The following is a 26,052-nucleotide window of genomic DNA, read 5'->3' on the forward strand; positions in this document are numbered from 1 at the left end:
CGACAGAGTTGCAGCACAATAACAACAATTACAACTCTAAAAATGTATGTATGACGGACAAAATTAAATATGCATTTTACACTTTGTCCATTAAAATGCAACAATATAAAATAGTTTATTGTCTGGAAAAATATGTATAAATTTGCCGACATGTCTCATCTGATCCATTTTATGTGACTAATATTAGTGCTCTAAATCATGAACTTTTACTATAACAGGAGAGGAGCTGGTAAAATCCCTTCCCACGTGTCTAAAACAGTTTGGTACATTATTACTATAGCAATAAACTTGATCATGTTTTCCCTCAAAAGGCAACTTCTTTTTTTCTAACTCATTTTCTCGTTCATTGTGGAATATGATAACACATTTTTTGTCACTGAGCTCTATTAAAGTCACCCACTGGCATACTCTCCCATTTGGCAAGCGTAGTGCCAATGTGGCTATTTCGCAAAACGCTGGTATGAGGAGAAAATTTGCACTGGAAGCGTAAATTCAGCACAGATGAATTACTAACAGTAAGGAGAGTGGAAATTAGCCAGAATATAATTATCCGCAGCTGTGGTAACTATCAATTTCCATTTGAGTGGTTGGTCACGCAGACCGTTCCCCTCTTCTTCCTCCAGTCTCGCTCAAGGAGGATAATCAGAGAGACGGTGAGCTGTGCCACACTCCTCTGCTAGATAGATGCATTAAGTTAAGGTGATGACACAGAGAAAGGGGCCCTCACTCTCATTACTCTTCATTTCTTCAAATTATATTTATTAACAAATCCATTCTATGCTAGTTTAAACTTTTTAGTGCAAGGCTCACATTTTCTCCTTAAAGCACCTTAACAGTATTGCTAAACAAATGCAACTGTGCTACATACAGTACTGTAATGTATACCACCAGTTCTGTTATTTTTGGGTACACAGACAATTTAAAAAAATCTAGTTATTCAGATTGGGGTCAGAAAATTGAAAGGGATGTTATTTATATTGTTTGTGGAGTCATATAAAATAGTATAGTATTATAACATCTTTAAATTACAAAAGTTAAGCAACAATGTCAGCATAAAAAAAACAGGTTTTTAAGAAATTTAATTTGTAGAGTATTAAAAGGAAACTTTTTTCTATGAAAAAAAAACATCAATTTAACTGCAGTTATTAATTAGCAGTTTGTTTTGTTGCAACTATGAATTTTTTAGCAATTTTTTTATCAACAGTTTAAAAGTTGCAGAAGTTTTACTGCTGAATTCACACAATTACATCTTTTATTTCACTGAAAGTATTATTCTATTGATTTAGTCGTGAAAGTATTATTGGTTCAGAAGTCTTAACTATACGGAAACATTATTCCTCTTTTATGACTTACGGTATTTGCAATAATAAAAAAAAAGAAAGGTTTCTAAAACTAAATTCTGTACCAAAGATTTTTTTCCCCCCCAGCTGGTTGATAAATTAGATTATTTGTGTATTTATTAAAACTGTACACTACAAATTGATTACAGTTTTAAAACTTAAATGCAATTGCACAGTTTAAACTGAACTAAACTGAAATATGAAGACTGTTCTGTTTCTTTTAATGGTACTTGCAATGTCAAAAAAGTTATATAAGTATAACTATAGATATATAGGTATAATTTCAGAGCACATAACTTTAAATATCACTGCAACCTTTGAATTGTCTTGTGAATTCGTGACCAAAGAGCGATGTAAATGAGGTTAAGATTCTAAATATAAAATGATTGCTAAAATAAATTTAAGTAATTATTCAGAAATCACTGTAATTTTGGAGAAGATAAGATGGTTGATTTAAAAAAAAAAAAGAAGAAAAAAAAGTATGGGAACAAAAGTTTACCAAACCTGCGGCACAGCATTGCTTATGACATTAAGAGTTGAAGGCAAAAGGTTGATTCAGGCAGACAGGATCTTCTTGAACTGTCAAACGGCAGAGGAAAACGAACTACATCCATCGCTGTTGTGTCTACTGAACATGACACATGTTCCTTCATGTGAAATGTCACCCACAAACCCTTTGCTCTTGCCATGTCTCTTCAGCCAAATGCATCCAGACACAGTGCAGGACGTGTGTGCGACTTAATGGCATTTTGGCCAGCCGGCTGCCCGATAGTTGCTTATATGTTGAATAATAACAGAGGCAGTGTTGCTAGTTTTTCTGTCGACAGTGTGGTCTGTCACTTTGGCCTTGAACAGTTGTCACAGTTTTGAGTTCACAGTTTACAGGGCCAAGAATTTGTAGATGCAAAAGAAAATGTCTGCATGAGCCAAATTAAAAAAAAAAGAATTGATTTACAGATTTGTTTTTCATCCTTCTCCTTCCTGCCTTTGCATGCCAGATGCTTCATTCGACTTGAATAGTAATTGTATTCCATGAGCCATGAAGTGTGTGCATGATCAACAGCATAAGAACATCAGAGATGCAGATCGTCTGATAGACAGTTGAGTGCATTTTGGTGTAGTGTTACCAGCACAATGGTGCTGGGATCGCTTTGTCAAGGGGATTAAATGGATTTATAACTCTGGATTAGTATATAACCAGCTGGGTACATTTGTGAAAGGATGCGAGTGTGTGTGTGGGAGACAAAGAATGATAGGGGGATTGTTTTAATGGTTCCTGTCAGGTGTTATTGCTGTTAAGGAAAAGCTTATCTCTCTACAAACACAACCAAATAAAAACCTCATTTCTAGAAACCCCAATTATTTATGGAGTTTCAGTTTATGAGATTTACCCACGTATACTGGATATGGTTTGCATGTATGGCCACAGAGTGATATTTAGCGAATGATCCACATTTTAAAGACCCACTCTGATTGAAATAGTGTATTTGGTGTTTTTAACATGTTCTTGTTGCAATTTTTCTGGCGGAGGACATTTAATAAGAAAATTAAGCTTAGAATTGTATTCTTTGTTAATTCAAATTGTTAGGAATCAGAAGCAGATGAAAATATCGTTAGAAAAAGAGCTTAAAAATGCTCTCCTCCCTGGGATCTGCCTCAAAACTTTACGGCTGGATAGCTCCATTATTGCTCGCCATTCTTGTTGCAGCTGTAATGTTAGGTTGGAAGAAGTGAGGGGCTGTAAGCTAGTGGGAGTAAACAGAACGCTTTCAGTATTGGGAAAAGGGGGCGGGGCGGTCCGTGCACACAGTCCAGCCACAAATCTGAGGTGAATTTCTGATTAACTCTTACCGCTCCCCAGAAACTATGTCCCAAAAAACAACTGTTTTCTTCTTTTTATAATTTGGCTAAAAACTGAATAATAATAATAATAAGTATACCACAGGGATTAAAAAAGCTCAAAATTATTGGAGTGGGTCTTTAAACATATATTTAATGCATCTCCATCAAAAATTGACTTTTGATGCTTTTATGGCTTTAACGTTATGACAGGATTGCTGTGCATTGATGAACTTATACTAACCTGTGATTTAAAATAATAGTCTTGTGAAATATTCAAACAAATTAACCAACCCCTGTCTTTGTTTGTCAAGCAAATTTGTCAACATCTTTGGGGTCTTGACATCGGCAAATATTCCTTTCACGTTTTTCATTTGGTCGTTTTGCACCTGCCAGCTCCATGCGTGCCTTGTCAGAATGCTTTTCTCAGCAGCGTGCTTCTCATCATCAAGCAAGCTTATTTGAACATGTGCATGTTTGTGTTTTTTTTGTTTAGTTTTTTTTGACAAAAGAATCTCATTTATCTTTGCCCTGTTCATCGGGTTGGAAAGAACCCCTTCATGTGCACACATTCCTCTTGATCTAAATTACAAAAGGAAAACATCTCAGTTCTTCGGTGTGCACTTGCAAGTGTGTTGCTTTCTTAAGGGGTTTGGATAAATGAGGAATTACTGTGTTTATGATACATTTGAACAACTATTCGACACTATAGGATCACAGTGAGATATTACCATAAAACTCACTAAATAGGTTATGTACCTTAAAATAAGGGTAGTGTTTTGTGCTTTTTGATGGTTTGGAATGATTCTGAGCATGGCGTCTGATTTCAAAGTGGAACCAGTGGTGATGGTAAGTTTTTTGGGGAAAAAGAAAAAAGAAATCCTGTATGTCTGGGCAAAAAGCTTTTATGAAGAGGTAGGAGGTTATTTTTGGTGAAAAATCTTTTTTTTTTTTGTCCCCATGTGATTGCATGTGTGTACTGGCTGACATAAGTGGAGCATCTTTTAGAGGCACACAGAAACTAAGGATTGCATGCTGCCATCATGCCTTTAATTCTTTCATTTTAAACTTTAATTAAGTGTTTTTTGAAATGTTTTATAAGCATATCCTGCATGTCCTTAATTCATGTTTGCTTATTTACCACCTAACTGCTAAGGAAAAGAGCTTCCACAACCTTTCTGTATTTATTAATTTTTAACAAGTAAGTTGAATTATTAATGGTTGCATGGTGTGTATCATACCTGTATGTAACCCCAGACAATGTCATTTTTATCCCACTTTTTCTTTTTTTTTTCTCTCAGCACCACAGACTTCACACAGTGTCGTTCTCACTTCCACAAATAAATCACTTTGTCTGCACAAATGACCATTAGGGCGGTTTCATATAGGCGATGTCCTTTTGCATTGCCAGTGTATGCTCACTGGGCATTGCCTCCAGTGACTGAATCACCTGAATGGATTTTTCCTGTAACGTGAGAGCCCACGGCCCGCTCTGAACCATTAGAGGTGTTGCTTTATCACAGCCAACTCTATTTATTTGGGAGATTTTCTCTTGCGGTCCATTTTATCAGACAAAACAGCTTTTCACTGAAGAAAGAAACAGTTGAGTCAAACCTTCTTTTATGCAAAGAAAACAAAAAGAGAACAATTTTAGATTCAGTGAGCCTAAATAAACTATCCTTACATCATAAGAGGCTGTTTATGTCTTAAAATTAGCTTATTCATGCAGTTTAAGGCTTTTTTGAGATGATTAAGCACCAATTTAACTAATATGCATATGAGATGGTTTCATCCCTGATCAATTTATAACCTTAACAAGTAGATGGGTAATAATTCAAAGGCCTGTGTATAAACCAGCATTTCCTCTGCAAGAGTTACAACTTGCATGTGATATCTGAAGCCTTGCATGGCAACAACATGCAACGGCCAGTATCAGTCTGCATGCTGCTTAATGAATATCTTCCTCTTTCTCTTTTTACGTGTCTGTGCTTCCAGAAGACAACTATACTGAAGGTGGGTGCTCATTCCTTTTTCCCATTTGTTTTTCAAAGAAATGTTTTGGCTATTATTGGAGTTTTTGTGTGTGTGTGTACAAGAAGGCTTCCTAAAACATGAGGATAAATATTTTAGGATGGTATTTTTGCTGACTGGAGGGGTAAGTGTTATGTTGTTTAGTTATTTTAAAGACCAAAACTTTACTTTTTTGTGAAATAAACAGCCCAGCCAAAGATGTATCTTCATTTTTATTATGTGTATTTGGAAATAATTACAAATTCTGTAGAGATCGGAACAAATTTTGCTCATTAAAGTTTTTTTCTTTGAAAAAAGACAAAAAAATCTTCTTTTTAGGTGGTTTTTGTGTTTTTACTTAACAAGAACAATGTTTGTCTGATTCTGTGGGACTAAAAATTCATGTGCAATGGGAAGTTATCAACATCACGACTTCAGGTTGTGCAATGCGCAAAAGATGTCATAAACCGCGATATGGGCTGGCCAACCCTGGTCCTCAAAAGCCACAATCCTGCCTCCTTTCCAGCTCTCCTTGACCACCATTTCTGCTGATTGGCGGACTCAAGTGATTCCACATCCTGATTGACTGAACACACCTGGTTTAGGTATTTAGCATCAAGCAGTACAGGGAGAGTTGGAAACCAGGCTGGATTGAGGCTCTTGAGAACCAGGGTTGGCCAGCCCTATGAGAAATCTTTTTTTTTTTTTTTTAAAAGCCCAAGCACCAACGTTTTCCCAGTACTACCAATTATCTGCCAGAAAGGTGGATCCCTGTTCTTTGGTGTGATTCCTGACATACAAGTTCTTACCTGTCTCATATTAAGATGACATGCAGTAAAATTTATGTTGACTTTTACTTAAATAAATGGAAATGACATTAGTTGTTTTTTTGCCATTTGTTCACGGACCATAAGTCATATCGTCGTCACAATATTGATCACTAATATCACACATTGCAGGTTTTCCTGATATTTTGCAGACATAGGCACATATGGAGATCTCAAGATTTAAAAATATATGTATAGTTTTGTTGCCCTTTAAAATGTCAACTCCTTTTTTAGCATCCTGAAACTTATACCTTTGGCTATTTGCAAGGAAATTTGAAATTGTTCAAATACTTGAAAACAAAGGGTTGGGGGTGGAGCCTCAACTTGACTGTCATTTAGGGTGGTAATCTCAGATTCAGTTGGTCAACCTGAATTGCAGTTTCTGAATGGTGCATAGTAAGTTGCTGATGACGCATTGCAACCCACTTTGGTGGAGGGAATGCTCATCTTCGAAAACCCTGTTTGTACACCCTCCTCTCACTCTCCGTCCCACTTTTCCCTTCTCCCAACACTCCTCATGTGACACAGACATCCACTCTGCAGAAGATACCAGCATGTCTCTGACAGACTCTCTCCCCATTATCCCTTGTTCTCTGCTGACTGTGCTTTTATTCTCCTTAAAGGTCTGGCACACCTGATGATGGGCGACCAAGGTATGGGCTCAGTTTTTTCCCAACAGTCATCCCTCCATTGTTCCCTTTGCTCCCATTGTGCTTGGAAATGACTGCTATGTACAGTAGGCCTAAAGCTTCAGATGTGTTGTCAGTTCACCTCCTCTTTTTATTATTTTATTTTTTTTGGTTGAGCTTGTTGGCTTTAAGATTCCTTCAACCATTCTCTGTTTTGTGACAAGATTTTTAAGCACATGTGCATTTTAATCCATTTTCTCTGAGATAGTCATGTTATTTTGAACATTTGTTATTAATACGATGCAAACAAAGGGACAGTTGGGTTAGCACAGTTTGCCTGCAAAGTACGGTGTAATGCAAACATATTTAAGCATTTTAAGCTGATTTAACATCCCTGATGCATGTTACAAGCTTTTGAACAGACTGCTTGTTCATCTCATCTTCATGTTTTCAGTTTATTTTGAATTTCCAGAACAGAGACAGGATGTTTTTTTTTCTCCCCATTGCACTGTGTTGTTGCTGCTATAATTATATTAGCACATAAATGTAGCAATCAACCCTCTCTCCTTTGACATGTGTCCTTCTCCATGACACTTATTGGTGTTTCCTCTCCTTTTGTTTCCCCCCTTTGTGTGGGATCTGCTTTCTTCATGGAACATTTCACCAATTATAGATAGAATTAAAGGTACAACCCTTTTTTTATTGTCTTACTTTACTGAACTTTGTGGCTGTGGCATTATATACTAATACTCAATCATGTATATAAAGCCACAGCTTATTTTCTTTAAATGATCCCTTCTGAACATATAAAATCAAGGGTTTTTAAGGTAGGTGCTGTTCTCGGTTTACACTGACACTTGAGCTACCTGCTCCGCTCTGCTGCTTGCATGGGAATATAATAAATCCACATGGGCACAGGAACACAAACTCTACCCCTCCCGCTTCAGCAGCCTCTAGAGACGGCCTTTCTTTTTTATTATTTAAAATATGGGTTTCGAGGTTGAGTGTGAGGTTTGACCATTGTGTTGTTGGCCTCCCATCCCGGCTGTGCTCCTCACCTCTTCTCCCCATGGGGTAAGTGGACTTCTGATTTTTTCCCATTTAACTCTCCTCCTCAGGACAAAGAGGGGAAGCTTGGCTTCTAAGGTCCCTACTGAGCACACCAGGTAAAACGTATTCTTATTTGCTCCCCATGTCTGTTATCTTAGTTACTTTTCTTTTAATAATTCTTGCTGTGAAGCATGAATGCTCAAACTTTTTTAATTCTTAAACCATCGATGCAATGGAGCTAAACAAAATAAAAAAATGTTACTTGATTTTTTTTTTACTTATTTTTTGCTTTTAACCTGAGGTTTACAGTGTCAGTAGTGTTAGTAAAAAGTTCTAAATATTGTGTGATTTTAAATGCCTTGAATATGAAACACCACCTTAACAGGTAAGTTCATAAATGAATCAATCATCAAAAATTACAAATATATATACTTTTTTTGTCTTTATGTTATCAAATGTTTTACTAAAATAAGCTTTATGGTCATTTTATGGTTACTGCAAGATCCCACATTTAGGATCCCACATGGACGGTGTGGATAATGCTCACTAATTTAGAAAACAAACAAACAAAACAAAAAAATAAGCGACAACAGTTGTGAAAAGTTACTCTGGTGTGTTGAGAAGAGATTATGAAAGACGATATATGATTTTCTATATACCTTATTCGCATGTGTATTACTCACCTTTGAAGTGTATGTGTATAAGGGTACACAGAGGACTTTCCGTTTTTAGCTGCATTCCAGATGCATTTTGCCACTTCAACAGACTCTCTAAGGGTTATGGGCATCAAGGAGCTCCCTGAAGGACGACACAACTTCAAGGGCTCTTTCACTGATTCCATTTGTTCTGCAGATAGATGCGATGCCATAGCAGACAGACTCTGGGTAGTAGACCTGAAATAAAAGAAAAAGGAAATCACAATAAACTGCATGGTACCTATTCAGTCTCTCTCTTCAGACAATAATATTAAAAATATAATTGGATAGCTTCAATAGTAAATTCTGGTGGTGGTGTGTATCAACCTTCACCTTCCACTAAACTATTTAGACTACTTAGGTGAGTCCACGCTGCAACAAATACAAGTAAATGCAGTTCTAAATTATAAACAACCTCACAAAAATCCCTCAGTACTGCTTGAGATAAATGGGTCTGCATGTTGGTTACCGGAGGGCACCATAAAATGGCCTTAAAGCTTCAATACATTTTACATGCTTACACACACAAACACACCACTCACAATTTAATTTTCTAAAGACTTGCCAAATTCATATTTTGTGATAAGATAATGAATTTTTGGGGGGAATTTCCTCATGCACATTTGCAAAATGTCGCGGAAATCAAGTCACTTTTAAAAGGTAAGTTCAAAGGTTGTGGTTACGTTTTTGGAAAACGGGAGCAACTATTTGCTTATCAGAGGTTTGGTGGATTTTAAAGCCACTCAATTGTTTTTTTTTTGTTTTTTCTCTGTCTCGATAGCAGTACAACATGTTCGGTGGTTGGCTTTGGGCAAAATAGGTAGATATTGGTTCTTTTTTTGGGTTCACTCAATGGTATTGATGAGACTGATGGGTAAGAGCATGCATTATTTAAACTCAACCCCCTATTAGTTGAGTGTTTGCATAATGACTGAACTTCTTTATGTATCAACTTACTGTGGAGTCATAGACACACATACTGTTAAAATAGAGCCTTTGTTGTATGTTTTAAGCTATTGTTAAAAAAATATATATATTTAGCCCACCCCTCTGCTCAGCTCAAGTTGACCACTTTATGGTAAATCCTCTGATTTACGAAAGCGCTCTCTGATGTACTGTATATGCGTGTTGCTGTCACCTGGTTCAGTATTAGTAAAGTCTTGAGTCCTCGTTCTCATTTAGCTCTTGAGAGCACAGCGAACGTTGGGATCAGTCATAATACCCTTGGCACTGAAATCGCATGGGTATTTAATTACTATCATCACAATAAACTACCACACGCAGCCTTAGAGAGGATGCAGGCAGGCTTACTGGTAAAACAGTTAGGGGTTGAATTTTATACTTTATAATGTGATTGCTTTCACTTTCTGAAGATGAAAACTGGCACTTTTTTAATGGCACTCTACAAATTCCAGGGGATTTCTGCGAATCTGTTTGGCTTGTTTCTGCTCGATGTGCTACATTTAGCATGTCAAATGAAATGGATTTTTAGAATGCGTGATTACTCTTCTTGTTTGCATTACAAACGGTTGACATGTCTGAAGCTGTTAACTGAGTGCCTCTGGATTTGCAGAAGCTGCTACCTTCTGTTGGGACTCCCTTCAGATACTAGATTCCTGCCATGAGTGCATGAGCTGACATGGATAATAGAAAATGAAATGATCAAAAATTGAAAATTTTACAGCCATTACAAGAGCCAACTGGGTGTGAATATTAGTTGCGTTCTTGCGCATGCAAATTCGTTGTGGTTTTTGAGGTCTCACAGCAAATGTCCACAAAGCTGAGATGGGTTCTGACCTAAACCAAGCTTCATTATTAACCTTTTCTAAAATGTCTGCAGATCCGACTCTTTTCCCTTGTGCAAAGTATGCAATAAAACTATATTAAAAAAAACATATTTGCAAAAAAACTGGTTCAGTGACTCAACTATTGCAAAATAAATCCAGTCTTCCTTTATTTTACCTTTGCTAAATTAATAGATTGTTCTTTGTGATTTTAGAACTGCATAGGTCTTTGAAAGATAGCATTCAACAAGCTTAGTCTACAAGATAATTCACACTGCGACACTGTAATACAGATGTTTTCAGACTTTAAGGCAAGTTCACATTTCTGGAGCTGAGAAACGTACATACTTGCTGTTAGTAAACAGAAAACAAAATTCTAAAAACCAACATGGTACAGCAGAAATAACCTTGTAGGAGGGTTAGATTCTTGTAGCATAGGCCTATTGCAGACAAGGAGATAATCCATCTTTCCAGGGAACAACATAAAAGAAAAAGAAAAATCAAATCAATATTTGTCGTTTTCACATTTTACCTTCAAAATAGCATCAGTTCTTCTTGGAACACTTCAAGGAACTCAGCCAGTAGTTGTTTTAGACCACATGGAGAACTAAACACATGTTTTCTGTGGATGAATGTCAGGAACTGTGAAGGAGCCAAAATGCAGGGGGCCAGGCTTGGTGTCAGAAACTTAAACATTTAATAAATACATTTAGCATGGCAACCGCAATAGAGAAGGGAAAAGGGGATAAAGCCGATGATCTGACCACAACAGACTGAAAACCAGACAATTATAAAGTCTGAGGACAATTAACAGAAATGAAAACAGCTGTGGATGGTAATTAACATCAACCTGAAGTGACTGACTGAACATGACCAAAAACATCACTGAAAAAAACATCGTATAACATCCTTCTCTCTCTTCATGTAACCCCAGACACACTTGATGATTTTAAGATTTCAAGACTTTGTTTATATTTAAATTGAAGATAAATATTTTATTTTTTCTAAGCTGCAGATAATTCTTAATGGCTCTGGCTGCATGCTTGAGGTTGTCGTTGTACTCCAGAATCAATTTGAGGGTATCTGTGCAATCTTACACCTCTCTGATGGTCTTGGATGATGGTTACGTATGTGCCTGTTTTTCTAAGCATTTGGAACACTCTTACTCCTGAAAAAACTCCAACTCCCCTTGCATTATTTAGACTCCAAACATTCACAGCACCTCCACTGTGCTTCACTGTTGCCTGCATGCTGTCCTGATTGTACCGCTCTCCAGCCTTTTGACAAACAAACTTCCCCCAGTCACAGCTAAAAATTTAAAACATATTAACCCTTAGAGGGGTCGCACTGGTTTCTGTCAGTTCTGAGTTGATGGAACCGTTGAACGTAATGGACTTAATGTGTCTCTAATCTGCTGCATTTCGTTTCTCACTACCTCTACGATCCTAAACGTTTCTTTGTGCTTCTTCAAAAGAGCTTGAACAGAACATCTGGAAACCCCATTCTGTTCCTCACCTAGGTTTAAACATTACCTGGCTACTGAACATTGCAGGCGAAGTTTTTCAGGTTCCTTATTTTTCTTGCAAGATTCTCAAGTGTAAATTAAATCGGTGTACAAACAAACAATTAAAAAAGGATTAATGGCAAATCCATTCACATTTTATAAAGTTCAGCCCACTGTTGTTTTTCCAGATCCAAATAGTCCAAACAGTACACTATTAGAACATTCTACCATACTGTATGGTCACATGTCTTTGCTAAATTCAAAGTATCAATCTGGTTAGATAAATCAATGAATTTATATTTGATTAACTTGTGCTGCTTCAAAATGTGTTGTCTATATTAATTTGATTTTTTTAAATATATTTTATAAGGACCAAAGACTAAGAATAGAGCTTTTCTTGTGAAAAAGATTGGTCTCCCCTTTAGCCCAAGTTGATTAGAAAGAGTTTGATTCTACCAGCTGGCTCCACTCCACTAGTCTGATCTGTCGATCTGCTGGTTGAAAGTTGACGGTGAAAGACTGTGATGAACAGATGGTTCCTCCAATCGATGCCAAGCATTTTTCCAAGGCGCTTGCCCTTTTTCGGAACACTTTGCAGTAACAGCTTCCCAGATGGTTGTATGTGTCTGGCTCGTCAGGTTAAATATGCTCTCGCACAGGAATCAGACTGAAGTTTGAGAGCCTTGCAACGGTGCTGCTTCAGTGGAACTGTGACGTTTCAGAGGAACCAAGATTCTGATGTTTTTGAGGCATCATCACATAGTCTGGTTTAAAGTTGCTGTGTTATTTATTTATTAATTATGCTTGTCTAATCTGCAGAATTTGGAGGACGTTGTTCTTTCTCTTTGTCAGTAGTAAAAGCTGCAGCTGAAAGATGTCTGCCGGCAACAAACGGATGGCCAACACACATCCTGTCTGCTAACTTTACTAACTTTAGCTGTAAGATCATTTGTGGTTGTGTTTTTGATAATGATGGTAAGGGGAAAAAAATGAAGGATTAACACACAGGGAGACAATTTATTTACTTTAATATGCAATCTAAAAACTATTTGAAAAATATATAGCTCACTATATGTCAACAATTTGTAAGCATCATTTTAAATTTTTATCATCTAAAAAAGTGTTGCGTGAACGAAATCGGGGGGAAAAAGCAAGCTGCATGTGAAATTGTTTGGGACCCAAATATCACAACTCGACACATTAAAAAATATCCGTCAATGTGGCCTTTATCTAACCTTTGCAGGAATTATCATAATAAATTACAAAATGAGTCCCGTATTTTCAGAGAGCTAAATTATGAAGACCTTCAATAATGCTCTGCAAAAGGCTACATATAGAGTTAATAACAGCTTACAGCGAGTAGTCATCTGTACTGTTATTATGTAAAAAGCCAGTGTAAGTGCTGAGAAGCTGGCTCAGAGAAGAAAAGCTCATCTAGGCGTTTCTAAAAGCATCAGGAAAAACGGGAAACCAAAGTAATATACTCTGAAACCCCCAGTCTGAGCAAGGTAGCTCAAGCACATCAATGCTAAATTATTCATTTATTTTATACATTTTGAGGCGTCAAAAACAGGGAGGAAGCAAAAAAATATATGTTTTAGGAGAAATATGTCAACTTGTGTTTCTCAGTAGCTGTCCTTTAAGGAAACAAAGACTAAAAATGTCTGCAATGGCCATGTTTTCTTCACTCCCAAAAGGAAAATGGTTCTTAACAACATGTATTATCAAGATCTCTGCTGAAGTGTCTTAGCCTTAGCAAAGGATCCAGTTGACTGATCTAATTTTTAAAAGCTCATCCTGCAAAACAGTCTGTGAAAAGAATGTAGGTTTCTTTTATAAGCCTTTTAAAATATGTATCTTATCATGTAAAGTGGTAAAAAAGGTGGGGAACAAAAAATGATGTTCCTGAGTGCCTTAAAACATCTTCAGTTGTGAATAGGTTACACATTTTCATACTTAAAATGTCCCTAATGTTTTTCTCCAGACTAATATCTTCACAAAACTCAATTTTGTTTTCATCAGATTTCAAAAGATCTCTCAGAAATCTTGTTTGCACTGATGGGAAGCTGCAAACTGTAGTTTTGTCAATAGATTTGAAGGCTGTGGCTTTCTTCTTACTGCATGCGTGACCTTTCAGTTCACGGCAAGAACAATTTCTGTTTCGGTTATTGTTACTTTCTTGTCATTTTATTCTAATTTTCCTTTGACTAAACCTGCAGCTCTGTGGTAGCTGAGGTTAGATCATTGTGTGCTCCAAAACTCGTTGTTGTTAATTAAATAATTGGAAGCTGCTGATCATTTATTTAAAAGGATAAAATACAGCGTGTGTGTAAGTGTAGTAAGTTATGTGTATTTCCTAAAAAGCAAATGATATTTTTTTTTATTATCTTGACTTTTATCCAAAAGAAAAAAAAATGAAGGTTTCTAGCTGACGTTTAATATGAAAACATACTTAACTTTCTATCAGGCAAAGAAAAGAAAGAATACATATTCATTAAAACTTTTACCTGCAATTATATTTTAGTTTTGTGTAACACATGATTCCTAGAGCTACATAGCAGAAATCCCCTGATCCATTCTATATAAAAAGATTTCAACAGAACCTTGTTCAGTCTGAGGAAAATCCAGCTCTATCCTGTTCAGAAAAGCTCAAAAGTCCAAGTCAAGTCTGAAGACTTTGGTTACAAATCCAAGTCAAGTATCAAGTCTTAAAACTTTGAGTCTCGAGAACTTTTTTTTCTGTCACAAATGATCATTATTGATTTAAAAAAAAAAAACAATTTGTGGTAATGCAGTATTAACAAGCAGCCGGCCTTTCTGTGTTCCCATTAAAAAGTAATTGGAAACAGTGTTTTTAGAGCTGACAACAACGTACTGGAGCTAAAAACAAACAAACAAGTATTGTTCTCTGATTAACTCTGAAGTACCTGAATGTAAGGTTCCAGTGCGACTCAAGTCCGCTTCACAAGAACAAGTCCTCACCTCTGATCAATTAGTGGTTGACATTTTTTTTTATCTCAATCGGAGCTAAATAAAGACCCACTTGTTTGTGGTCTTTTAATTTTAATTATGCATTTTTAGCCAAAATCAAAAAAACTATGACGACAGGAGTTTAGCAGAAATTTGCCGCTGAGTTGTGGGGGGGACTATCGGTACAGAGTAAGATATGGTAGATGCACTAGAATGTAGCAGAGCAGGGAGCGTGTCACTCTTTTTATAACGGCATCTTCTTGACTGCTTCAGATTCACAAACATTTGAATAAAGAAATGCTCAGAAATGCAATTTTCAACTAAATTGTCTTAATATATGTCCTGCATCATCAGAAAAATGCCACAAAAACATGTGAAAAAACTCCAAAAACACAATTTTTTAGAATAGTGGGTCTTTAATAAATCATATAAAATGAAAATCAAAACATCTGTTTTTCAATTTGTTTTCCAGATTTAGGTTATTCTTGCCAACAGATAAATAAATAATTAAAAAAAACATGATCAAAGCAGAAAAAAGTTTTTTAAAACGTATGTTTTAGAGGTATACAGCAATGCAACTTCTTGCAAATTCTCTAAACATCTGTAAGATCTTGGTTTAGTACTAGATTTTACATGGTTAATGAAAGCCGGAATTCACATTTTTCCTTTTTTTCATTTCACAAAGCATTATGCAGTAATATATTTAGAAAAATGAAGTGTGTCTGCTGTATTTTACACGACACTTTCTGTCCCTCAACAAGTACCTCTTCAAGGCTTGCAGTGCCTGGCTCTCCTGCTACCTGGTGCCACCGGTGCTTGTTGAAGCAATCGTGGTGGATGGGTCACAGTAGCAATATTTATTGCAGCTGAGATGACGAAGCCGACTCCTATGCTATGCAGAGAGAAAAAGGCCTGTAATTGCCTGGAGTGAGAATTGTGTATCTTGACATAGCAGATTGGCAAAACTGCACTAAAGCTTCACAGATTAGTACATTACCACAGACTCTGCTCCTGAGGGGGGAAAAGGAAGACATGGAGGCTGAGTGAAGGACCTAAAGCAGAGAGCGAGATGCATTTAATTCAGCGGAGAAGGAAATGGACTCAGAAAAGGAGAGGGGCACCATGCGAAATGACGAACTATGATTAAGTGGGATTATACAGCAAAGGCATGTGATCGTAATAGACGCTGAAGGAAATAGAGATGAAGGAACAAATAAAAGTCTTTGCCTGATATTAAGTAAAAACGAAATTGTTCCTTTTTGAAGCGAGTTGGCTTTTGTCTGTTTGGAGCAGACATTTATTTTTATGTCTTTCTACCAGGTTTCCTGACAGACATGCTTTGCATTGTTGTGCCAGTCAGAGCTTCACCGGCAGCACCTTCAATCAAATAAGCAGAGGCATATCTTCACATCACTGAACAGTGAGAACAGGCAGCTTGTGTGAGGATGTGAGCCTTAAACAGCTTTTCTGTTCTGTCGTGTACATCGTGAAGGATAACAAAATAAATCAGCTCACTTTTGTTATCAGTGCCTTTCTGAAAAAATATTTATATTTCAGTGCCAAGCATTTTCATTTCTTCCAGACTTGAAGAGACGACAAGGCAGTATGTAGAATAAAAAGCTAGGATCGATGTGAAAAGAGCTCATCTGGCTCCCCAGGTAGAGTGGAAGGAGATCTGCTCCAGATCAATATTATTGGTCGATGACTCTGAGAGAATGCAGTAATGAAAAACTCAGTTTCTTTAGCTACAAAAAGAAGCGGATGAATTGCAGCAGAAAATAGATTAAAGGTAGATACCTATACCTGTGCTGTACACTAAAAGGCATCCACTACATGTCAGTTTGTTTACTTATAGCTTAACATTTGGATCATTTGCTGCAGTCACTGTAATGGCCCTAAGTGATGAAATGTTCCCCAGTGTGTTAATAATACACTATATTTTTATTCATCTTCACAATGGCTGTTAAAAGCCCTTCTTAAACGATTGTATTATAAATTATGTCTGTAAATAGGTCATAGCAGAAGTAAACATTCAGCAGTGATGGACATTTTTTTTATTTAAATATTAAGAATAAGCACAAGAAGGATGTTTATGTTGTCACAAGAACATATTTTTGTACAGATTTATATCCCATAAATCTAAATTTGCATCTCTGGGTGTTATGATTGGAAGGGCCTTTTCTAAATATCAAATCTGCTTGTTATAAAAACCAAAACAAGACATTTTATTCATGAACTTTAATATGTGAATTTTGTGGATGGTTATACAGACAAAACTCATTGATTCCAAAAGGAACTTAAGTTTTAAGCTAAAATCCAAAGATTTGTTGTGCCCTTCATCTGAAAGTGCTTTACCAATTTGGATAAGCAAAGCACTTCACCTGATAAAAGCAAATACTACTAATAATGAAAAGACTGACATTTTAAAATGTTGAAATTATAAATTAGAATATGTAAACAAGAGTGGTGAATGGAAAAAACAAAACACAGAGCCAGAAACAGTTAAGAAAAAGGAATATAGGCTATCTGCAAATTTTAAAGTAAAAGTAAAATTCACATTTTCCAGATTCTGATTGAAAGAAGGATTTCTAAGGCTGCGTTCATCCCAAACACGGTTCACGCCACAAAATCTGGTCTGCTGCCTCTCTTTTAACATGTGGCGGACTGGCTGCTGAACGTTGAATGTCTTTGTTAACTTGATGCTCCCGACCATAAAAACTTTTTTTATGGAAGCAATGAATGTATATCTCACGGACAGTCAGTGGTTGGAAGATGATGTTGAGAGACCAGGTCTATTTATATTAAAGAGCTTTACAAAGGCGTCGCTGATCACATCTCCTTGTTTTGGTTCATGAGGTCATTCAGAGAGTACTGTGGGAGAGCATCAGGCCCCCCACTGTGCCTGATGCTCCGATTGTGTCTGAGTTGACATGGAAACTGTCCGCCTTTGCCGTGAATCCTGTTCGGTGTGGGAGCAGCGTGACGTGGATTTAAAGAATGTAACACTTACAGGGTTTTCTGCAAACAATTATGCTTTTGCTTTTGAATTTTGCTCATTATCCAATTTTATTTTATCTAAACTAGTGTCACAGAAGGTCAGCCATCTCTTACTTTGCATGATTTGCTCTCCCTCTCCGCTGAGTGGGTTCTCAGCAATCAAGCATGACTCCATCAGTGTCATAAAATGCACTGGTGTCCGTCCAGTTACTCACTGTGATCTGGTTGTCAAGGAGGGAGTTTAGGAGGAGATGCAAAATAGAACTGATGCACTAATTTAGTATTTCTGATGAGCCAAAAGCATTAAATATTGTTAGTTTTTTTTCAACGTTTTTTCCAGTTACATAAAATGCATCTGTACATCCACTGTAAACTTACAGAAATCAGTTTAGTGTTAGAAAGAAATAAAGCACAATTTGTTCAGCATTTTGGATTAGCTAAACTATTAAATAGAAAAAGGAGAAAATAAAGATAAAAACAGTATTTTGAAATTTACTTGGAGTTTAATATGTTACCCATCTGCTACCACCTGAACAAAAGTTCAATTTCATTCATAATAGCTCTTTGACTTCTTGCAAAATTGTGTAACTTTTTGTTTTATGTGTTTATTTTTTTGAGCATCTTAACTCAACAGTGAAGGCCTTTTCAGTGATGCATGGCGAGGAAATGGCACAGCTCCCTGTGGGAAATTGAATAGTCCATTTCCAATCGAATGTGCCCTGGAAAATCCATGGGGGTCAGTGGCAATTTGTCTCAGGAGGTCTACACCGAGAGTCATTACGCTCCAGACCAACATGTCCCGAGGGACAGAACCATTCTTCAAATGGAAACTTGTATTTCCCTTTGATACTCAAAATATTTCCTTTTTCTTTCCGTCACGGCAAGTAAATGAGGGGATTTTCTTTTTCAGGGAAGCAACACGTGAAAGCAAGTTCCATAACGCATAATAATGAGCAGAAATAACACAACTTCCACCTTAAAAGTGAAGTAGCCACTCTTAACAATAGCTTCTGTTTCTGAGGACCTCATCTTTGTTGAACAAATTGCTAATGTCTCTTGTTTAATTATATGCAAAGTGTCATATCTACTCCTCTCCGCTGTGGTTCGGATTACAAGTGTCATGAATTTTAATGGGCTAACTGCACTGCTATCAATCATTCTAGTTTGCTCATATTTCTGCTGCTGGAAAGTGACTTTTAAGCAAATGGTTCCTGGCAGAAAAACCCAGAATCATTTTCTTAGCTGCTGCCAGGTGACTCAGTTTTTATTCATGCCGTGGTTACCCACACGCTCTGTGCTGGTTGTAATTAAAAATGATGGCATTGATTTCCTATTTAAAAGCCATTTGATACAAAAACGATGGCTAACATTTGTATCTTTTAGTAACTCAGTTTTTCTTGGTGTCAAAGCTGTGGTTTTTGTTACATAAATCATAAGCTGTGCCTTTGGTGAGATAATAAGTAAATACAAAGAAGTGTTAGCTATTTTGTATTGTTAGTATTTTGACAAAATAAAAGTCTTAGTCACATCTGTTTACAAACCCCCAAAAAAGATCTGACTGTTGCAAGGAAAGCACAACTGGTATTTATAAATGTATGATGGTTGGAGAAGCAGACTAGAAAAAGACAAAATAAAGTACTGTGACGTGCAAATAATTTTTGCACATCAGCGTTGAAAAATAAGTGTTTGTTTGCTGGTGTTATTAATAAAAGTGTTATGATTGGACAGGATTAGAAAATGATAAGTTAGTTTTTCATGACTAAAAAAAATATTTAAAAATACATTCTATTGATTATTTCCATTAAAAAAATGTTTTTGGCACACTATCATTGAAAAGTTTGCTTGCAGCTGCCCTTCTTGCTGTGTGATACACTTTGCCAAGGCTGGAGAATAACATCATGAAGTGTAAATATACAGTACTGCTCTCAGGTGGCTTTCTGAGGGCATAATTCCTTGTCTCTGAGCTTTAGTGAAGGTCACTGGGGGAGCTGTCAAAAAGTCCATGTTTCCATGAATGTGATACCACAACACGACTCCCAGGAATTAAAGTGGCTCCTTGAATGAAGCCGACCTGAATCGATAGTTTTCATTTTTGTATACGGTCAGCTGCTTTTTTTATCCTTGGACAGTATGGTTTTGTACCGTTGGGAAAGGCTCCCCTTTTCATGAGTTGGTAAGTCCATAATATAGACTAAGGATATAGCAACTCAGTCAGAAACATAAAATTATTCCAAGATTTTTATTTTATTTTTAATAATCAAAAATAAGAACCGGGATCAAAGTTTAATTTACAGGATATAACATCTAGTTACTTAGGAAACATTAAAGCGAAAATTGAAATCAATCTTTTCTACCTTCCTTGCTAAAATATATTATAATTTGAAAGTGGCCATTTTTAACCCCAATTTAGATTTGGGATAAATGATGTAATTACACTAGTGCTTGTAAATTCAATGAAATTTCATGTCAAATGAGGAGTCAAGAGAATGAAAAAAGGCAGGCTAGGCATAACTGCATGACACCTGGAAGTGAATTTAGATATTTTATACAAAAGAGTTTAAAATATTTGATCAATGCTAAATCAATACAAGGTCAGATGCAATTACAGAGAGAAAGAAAGCATATTATGATGAATGTGATTGTAGATTTCTATCAGTGAACAAAAATGAATTATTGGATACAACTGAGTATGACATGAGAGACAATGCTCAACAGCCTTTTACTAGCTACAGCTTTTTAATAGAGATAAATCCATATAAACTTATATTACCACTAGTTTTAATATACCATATTTTCTGCACTATAAGGGGAACTTAATAGCTTTAATTTTTTTTTTTTAAATCGACAGGATGTCGGAGTGCCTTATGTGTGGAATATTATAGTTTGTCCTAACTCATAACGCTGCTATTTGAAGAAGTTCAGTTGCAAACAACATTGGGAGTTACAGGTATTAAGAATACTCTAACAAGGTTAATGTAAAGTTCTAGAGTTACTGTGAACACAGCTAATACAGTCTGACTTGGATTTGTCTCCGACTCTTTATGTACCTTATATAGTGCGGCAAAAAAGTATTTAGTCAGCCACCAATCGTGCAAGTTTTCATTTGGTCCGCTTAAAGCAAACCAGAGTTCATTTCCCCCGATAACCTGAAACTAATTTTCAGTCTGAATAAACCCAAGATGACCCTGGTCCAGGACCAGGAAGAGCTCTCAGACCCATCCTTCATAGTGGCCTCAGTTTGTTTCCAATCAGACTGAGCTTTGCTTTTTTTTGAGTTTTTCTCAGTCTGAATAGGTTCTGTGCTCAGAGCGGAACAGCTGAACCAAAATGGCCACTATAGTCAGGCATTATGGGATGTAAGCACAGTAGCAACGATGAGACACAGCAGCTCATTGAAATATGGTCCAATCAATGCAGGGTCATTCAAACAACTTTGATACACATTGCTTCTCAATATTTTCTCGGCAATCGATATGTCATAAACACTTATCAGCTTCATCGCCGATGTCTCCCCAGTAACCGCCTTGCAGCATGCGTCCACCGTACCAGAGTAGCAGTAACAAGTGTTGTACCTGATGTTGATATAGGCATTCAAAATTGGTCAGCGGAATATCAATTTTGAATAAGTGAACTATATCGACAAGGATTACAAAGAGTAGGATTTTTGTAGCAACTGTGTCACAGAAAGTACTCCACAGAGGAACAGTTAAACATGCAGAAAACTGTTTACTGCAAATCGTATCCATATGTTCTGGTTTATATAAAAAATGCTTTTATGCAGACAAACTGGTTAAATTTGTCAACTGAATCCTATTTTTTTTATATTTGACATTGTTCATTACTGTCAGCAAAATTACCAGTGAACAATAATAAGAAGGAATTGCTAAATAAAACTGAACAGAACATGAGGCGGAATGCCTAACAGCTTTTTACACAAAAGAGATATATCCAGATACACATATAATTACCACTAACTTTAACATAATTCACTGTACTTTTATTGTTATGATGCTCAATTACAGCAAACCATTAGTACAACTCTTTAAAGTCTCATCGACACTGAGACTTTAATAGTAGGAATAAACCAGATCATGATAGTTTCTAAACTTAGCAAAGCAGTCGTGTCTTGATTAAACGTGCAGCACGTTAAAGAGGAAAGCCACCGACTGCAAAACAGGTCCACATCGTCTGGTAAAATTCTATGCTTTTTTGCAGAGAAAGTGGTCAAATTTGTCAGCAGTCATTTATATTTGACACTGTTCATTACTGTTAGAACAATGTTTGCAAAATAAATAATGTATGTAATATTTATTAGTACAAGAGAGGTGTTTTATTGTAAAGATTTAGTATGGAGGCAGTATCAGGGACTAGAACAGGGCTAAAGATAAGAGCTGAAGATGCCTTGAACATCATTAAGTGTGAAATATAACAACACGCCCTGAGCTGCTTCTGTTCCCAGGAGAGACAACGGCTAGATCGAGCTTTGTACGATTGCAGCACAAAGAAGCACAGACCTACCTTGCACATATTGCTTCATTTTAAAAGCTGCTGTGATTGGAAGTGTAGAACAAAGGTTGCAGATTCTTCAAATTAGTTTCTTCGCTGGTTATATTGTGGTGATATGGATGCTGCAGGTCTGATTGGGTTTTGTTTCCCCCAACAGCACAGTAGACTGTTTTTCCCTTTTATCATTTTGCCTCCACGCGCATGCAGAGTTTTACTTTCACTATCTGCCTGTAAGCTTGACCCTAAGCACATCTCTATGCTCCAAATCTATTTTTTTGTGTGCAACTTCAGCGACTGCATGTGTTGGGCTCTGAGGGTTTAGAAAACATGGGTGACCTACAATCGAGCAATGCTTCTGAGAGCATCCTGCATAAACAGACCTCTCTCGCTCTGCAAACATGCTGTTTACACTTTGCTGCCAGCTTAAATATGATGTTATACAGGTGTAGCATTGCATGAGCCAAAAGTGCATGCAGAGCAAAATTAAAAGTGACATTTTTTCTCTCCAAGTAGTTCCTAGGAGGGGATAAACAAAGCATTACATTAGCTATGAAGATGCAGCTTTACAGAGCTGGAAAGACTCTGAAAGGCAAGATTCTTTGCTCCACTGACTCATCTTTTCATTTCATTTCCTGCTTTGTGAAAAAAAACAAAACAAAAAAAAACCTTAGTTCATTGTTCTAAAACCTTAAGCTTAATCTAGAGGTGAACTGTATTTTGCAGAAAATGTTGGCAAGCAGGACTGTAATTCCATCAGCTTTAAAATGTAATCAAATTCCACCTCTGTGAGTCACTTCGTTACAGTTTTAGAACAAAGAAGCAATTAGCTGCAGTGTAAAGCACAGCAAGCAGAACTGAACATAAAGGACCTGAATCCTCATACAAACAAGCTTCACTGATTCCTGTGGAACACAAACACAAATATTTTTTAAGGACATTTTAATTACGCTCTACGTAGCATGGCAGAATGCACAAAAAGTCATTTGCATTATTAGAATTAAGGTAAATGTTATAGCTGCTGATGTCAGTAATTTATATATATATTTTCCTATATCTTTCCCTTGGCAGAACACAGGAATCCGGAGACAAGTTAGAAAAAAAAAATAATCACACACTGTGCTGTTACAGACTGCTGACAAGCTGCTCTTTGGCTATTAAATCCATTCCTCAACGTCAGTGGAGCTGAAGTAGATTATACCTGACCGGGTATATACTGGTGCTTCTGCTGCTCTGGGAATTACATATGCACTGTTTATGCTGCACACTGATGGGCACATAGTCTATACTTTGCATTGTGCAACCATAGGAGGAATGCTGCTGAGAAGATCTTATTGTAAAAGTGAGTACACATACTTTATGTGAGAACATATTCCTACAGACTGAAATGTGGAAAATATACAGACATGTCCCTTATTAAAATTCCGTTTGTCTATCCAGGGTCTTTTCAAACCAAATCAAACTTTATTTATAAAGCAATTTTCATACTGCAGTGATGCAAAGGGACTTAAAACAATAAAAATAACTGCAACCCTCCCAAACCCCCCGCACCCAGAATAATGTAACATAATATTGCCATATATGATTTATTTTAAATGACAAACAATATTCACTTATTTTTGATAATTATCTGAATATGTTATAATGATCCAAAATAATGTTAATTAATAACAACAATAATTAATAATAATGATCATTAATTTTACGTGGTAAATTATACACTTCATCTTTTTCATTTTATTTTTTATTAATTATGGAATTTTTAATAACCTGCATTTGTGTTTAGTTAAATTTTCATTATCTGATTCTTAGCTTATGTAATGATAAAAAAAAAGTTAAGTGTAACAGGCGTGGGGTTAAATTTGCTTTCTCTCACTCCCCTTCAAACTAATTATCCTAAGTTTGATTTATCTGTGTATAAATATATTTCTAATTTTTGTCTTGTTTAGTTGTTTTTTTTTGTTTGCTTGATCACCAGATCCAAAATTGACAAAAAATAAAGCTCAAATATCAGAAATAGAAATGGAAACATAACTATAAACCTGGAGTGATGCTGATATAAAAGAAAAATCGCATTTATGAGAAAGTGGTCATGACTTAGTTACAGTCAACTAAATTTTTTTTTTTTTTTTTTTTTTTTTTTTTTTTTTTAACTTGTCCTGTCCAACAGCTAGGCAGACAGATGAGAGCTGAGGGCCTCTTGGGTTGGACATATTTTACTTTAACAAGAGGGGTTATTAATCTTCAGACAAACCAAAGGTATGTCTGAATAAACCCCTTTTGTAATTGAGGCCAAACTTTATTAATTTCAAACATGTCTGAAAATCTTTGGTGTTGGACCGGACGGAAAAGGAAAGAGGGGAAGAAGAAAGAGGGACGTTAGAGAGAGGGGGGGTAGGGGGTGATAATAGGAGGGGAAGGGGGATAAGACCATGAAGCAGCATAAAGCAACAAGTTTACTGGTTGTTAATCATTATGGTAAGGTTCAAATGTAAAAAAAAAACACAAAAAAAAAAAAGGGCGGAGCCTGTCCACACACACACTCAAATGTTATAAACACACTTGTTAGTTGCAAAAATGTCCACCTGTCGACATGTACACAAAACAGATAGTGTTCACACGCATACTTATGCCTTAAAACCAACTAGTGTGAAATATTTCAGTCATTCAGTCTGTTGAGCTGACACCTGTGCTCAGGTGAGTGTTTATGTTCTTCTAAAATGGATGGTGGAACGTGAAAAGAAGGAGGGAGAGTGCCCAGCCATCCCCACCCCAAGACCCCCACCGCACCAGCAGCGGCAGCCGGACCCCCCCCAACACCACACGGGAGCCGGCAGGGAACAACCGCCGCCCGGGCGACCAAGCCCGCCACCCAGGCCAGGGCCAGCAGGGCCGCCGCAAGGCCCCCAGAGCCAGAGAGCAGGGAAGCACGGAGGGAAAGAGGGCGCCGCCCCAGCCCAACCAGGAGAGCAGCCCCCCCGCCGCGCCGGGAGAACCCAACGCGGGGCCCCACCGGAGAAGGACGCCCACAGCCCCAGACGAGCACCCCACCACCACCCAGGAGTTCCGGGCATCCCCCCGCCCCAACCCCAGGTACGGGCCAGGACCCCCCAAGGGAGACCCACTCCGCACTCCAGGCAGCCATCCGCCCGGCCAACGGTTGGTCCAGGGAGGAGCGAGGCAGGGGCCCGCCGCCCCCGCCCAGGAGGGGGGAACCCCGGGGAAAAAAGAGGGCCCACAAGGGGTGTTGTAAATATGGCCCGACCAGGCTCGGCCACAGTTGGAAATTTGGCGGGGCCCAGCACTCAGGAGCAAGGACCAGAACCCACCCCCCAGGGACACGAACACCCCCGGCTCAGATGTAATGTGAACCCCCCCACCGCGCGGAGAGAGCACCGCCGGGCCCAGGAAGCCAGCACCCCGGGGACACAGCCGCCGTTGCAAAGGGCTAAATTTGAAAAAGTAATTTGTCGCAAGCAAAGAAACCAGAAGTATGTATCCTTCTGGATTTTGGGAAAAGATGCAGTTTATAAAAATACAAGTAAAGTTGCTCCATAATTCATACTTTTTCCATCTAAATTGTGGCATTTATGTCACATTCACTCAAGTTGCATTTTACATTAAGTGCTGCTCTGAGAATACTTGTGTGAGTGTTGCTGAACTGGATGCAACATTTTAGGATGAGCTATGTTATTACAGTTCTTGAGTCTTGGTAAAGACTTACTCTGTTGAAAATGGTATTTTTAACATTTTCTTGTGGCATTTTTCTGATGATGGAGAACATATTTAAAAGAAAAATTAGCTCAAAATGGCATTTATGAGTATTTATTAGTTCACATTGTTGTGAATAAGGAGCAGATTAAAAAAAATGCTGTTTAAAAAAGAGGTGTTTTGTGAAATAGAA

General features: G+C 37.3%; 1 protein-coding gene across 35 annotated transcripts in view; it reads left to right on the top strand.

Moving 5' to 3' along the window:
* The window catches only part of nrxn1 (neurexin 1), a 261,829-nt gene that overhangs the window by 11,815 nt on the left and 223,962 nt on the right, over positions 1 to 26,052 (top strand). For 16 of the 35 annotated variants that reach the window (XM_023963299.1, XM_023963303.1, XM_023963319.1 and 13 more), the window contains 4 exons: positions 5,175 to 5,192; positions 6,640 to 6,669; positions 7,319 to 7,330; positions 7,764 to 7,811. The exons of 5 other annotated variants lie outside the window; for them this stretch is intronic. In XM_023963299.1, coding sequence (XP_023819067.1) covers positions 5,175 to 5,192; positions 6,640 to 6,669; positions 7,319 to 7,330; positions 7,764 to 7,811 — 108 coding nt within the window. The remainder of the gene's footprint in view (positions 1 to 5,174; positions 5,193 to 6,639; positions 6,670 to 7,318; positions 7,331 to 7,763; positions 7,812 to 26,052) is intronic. 14 more of the 35 variants (XM_023963315.1, XM_023963320.1, XM_023963327.1 and 11 more) reach the window with 9 other exon arrangements.

This window comes from Oryzias latipes, chromosome 15, assembly GCF_002234675.1.
Source record: "Oryzias latipes chromosome 15, ASM223467v1".
In the NCBI taxonomy this organism is placed as follows: domain Eukaryota; kingdom Metazoa; phylum Chordata; class Actinopteri; order Beloniformes; family Adrianichthyidae; genus Oryzias; species Oryzias latipes.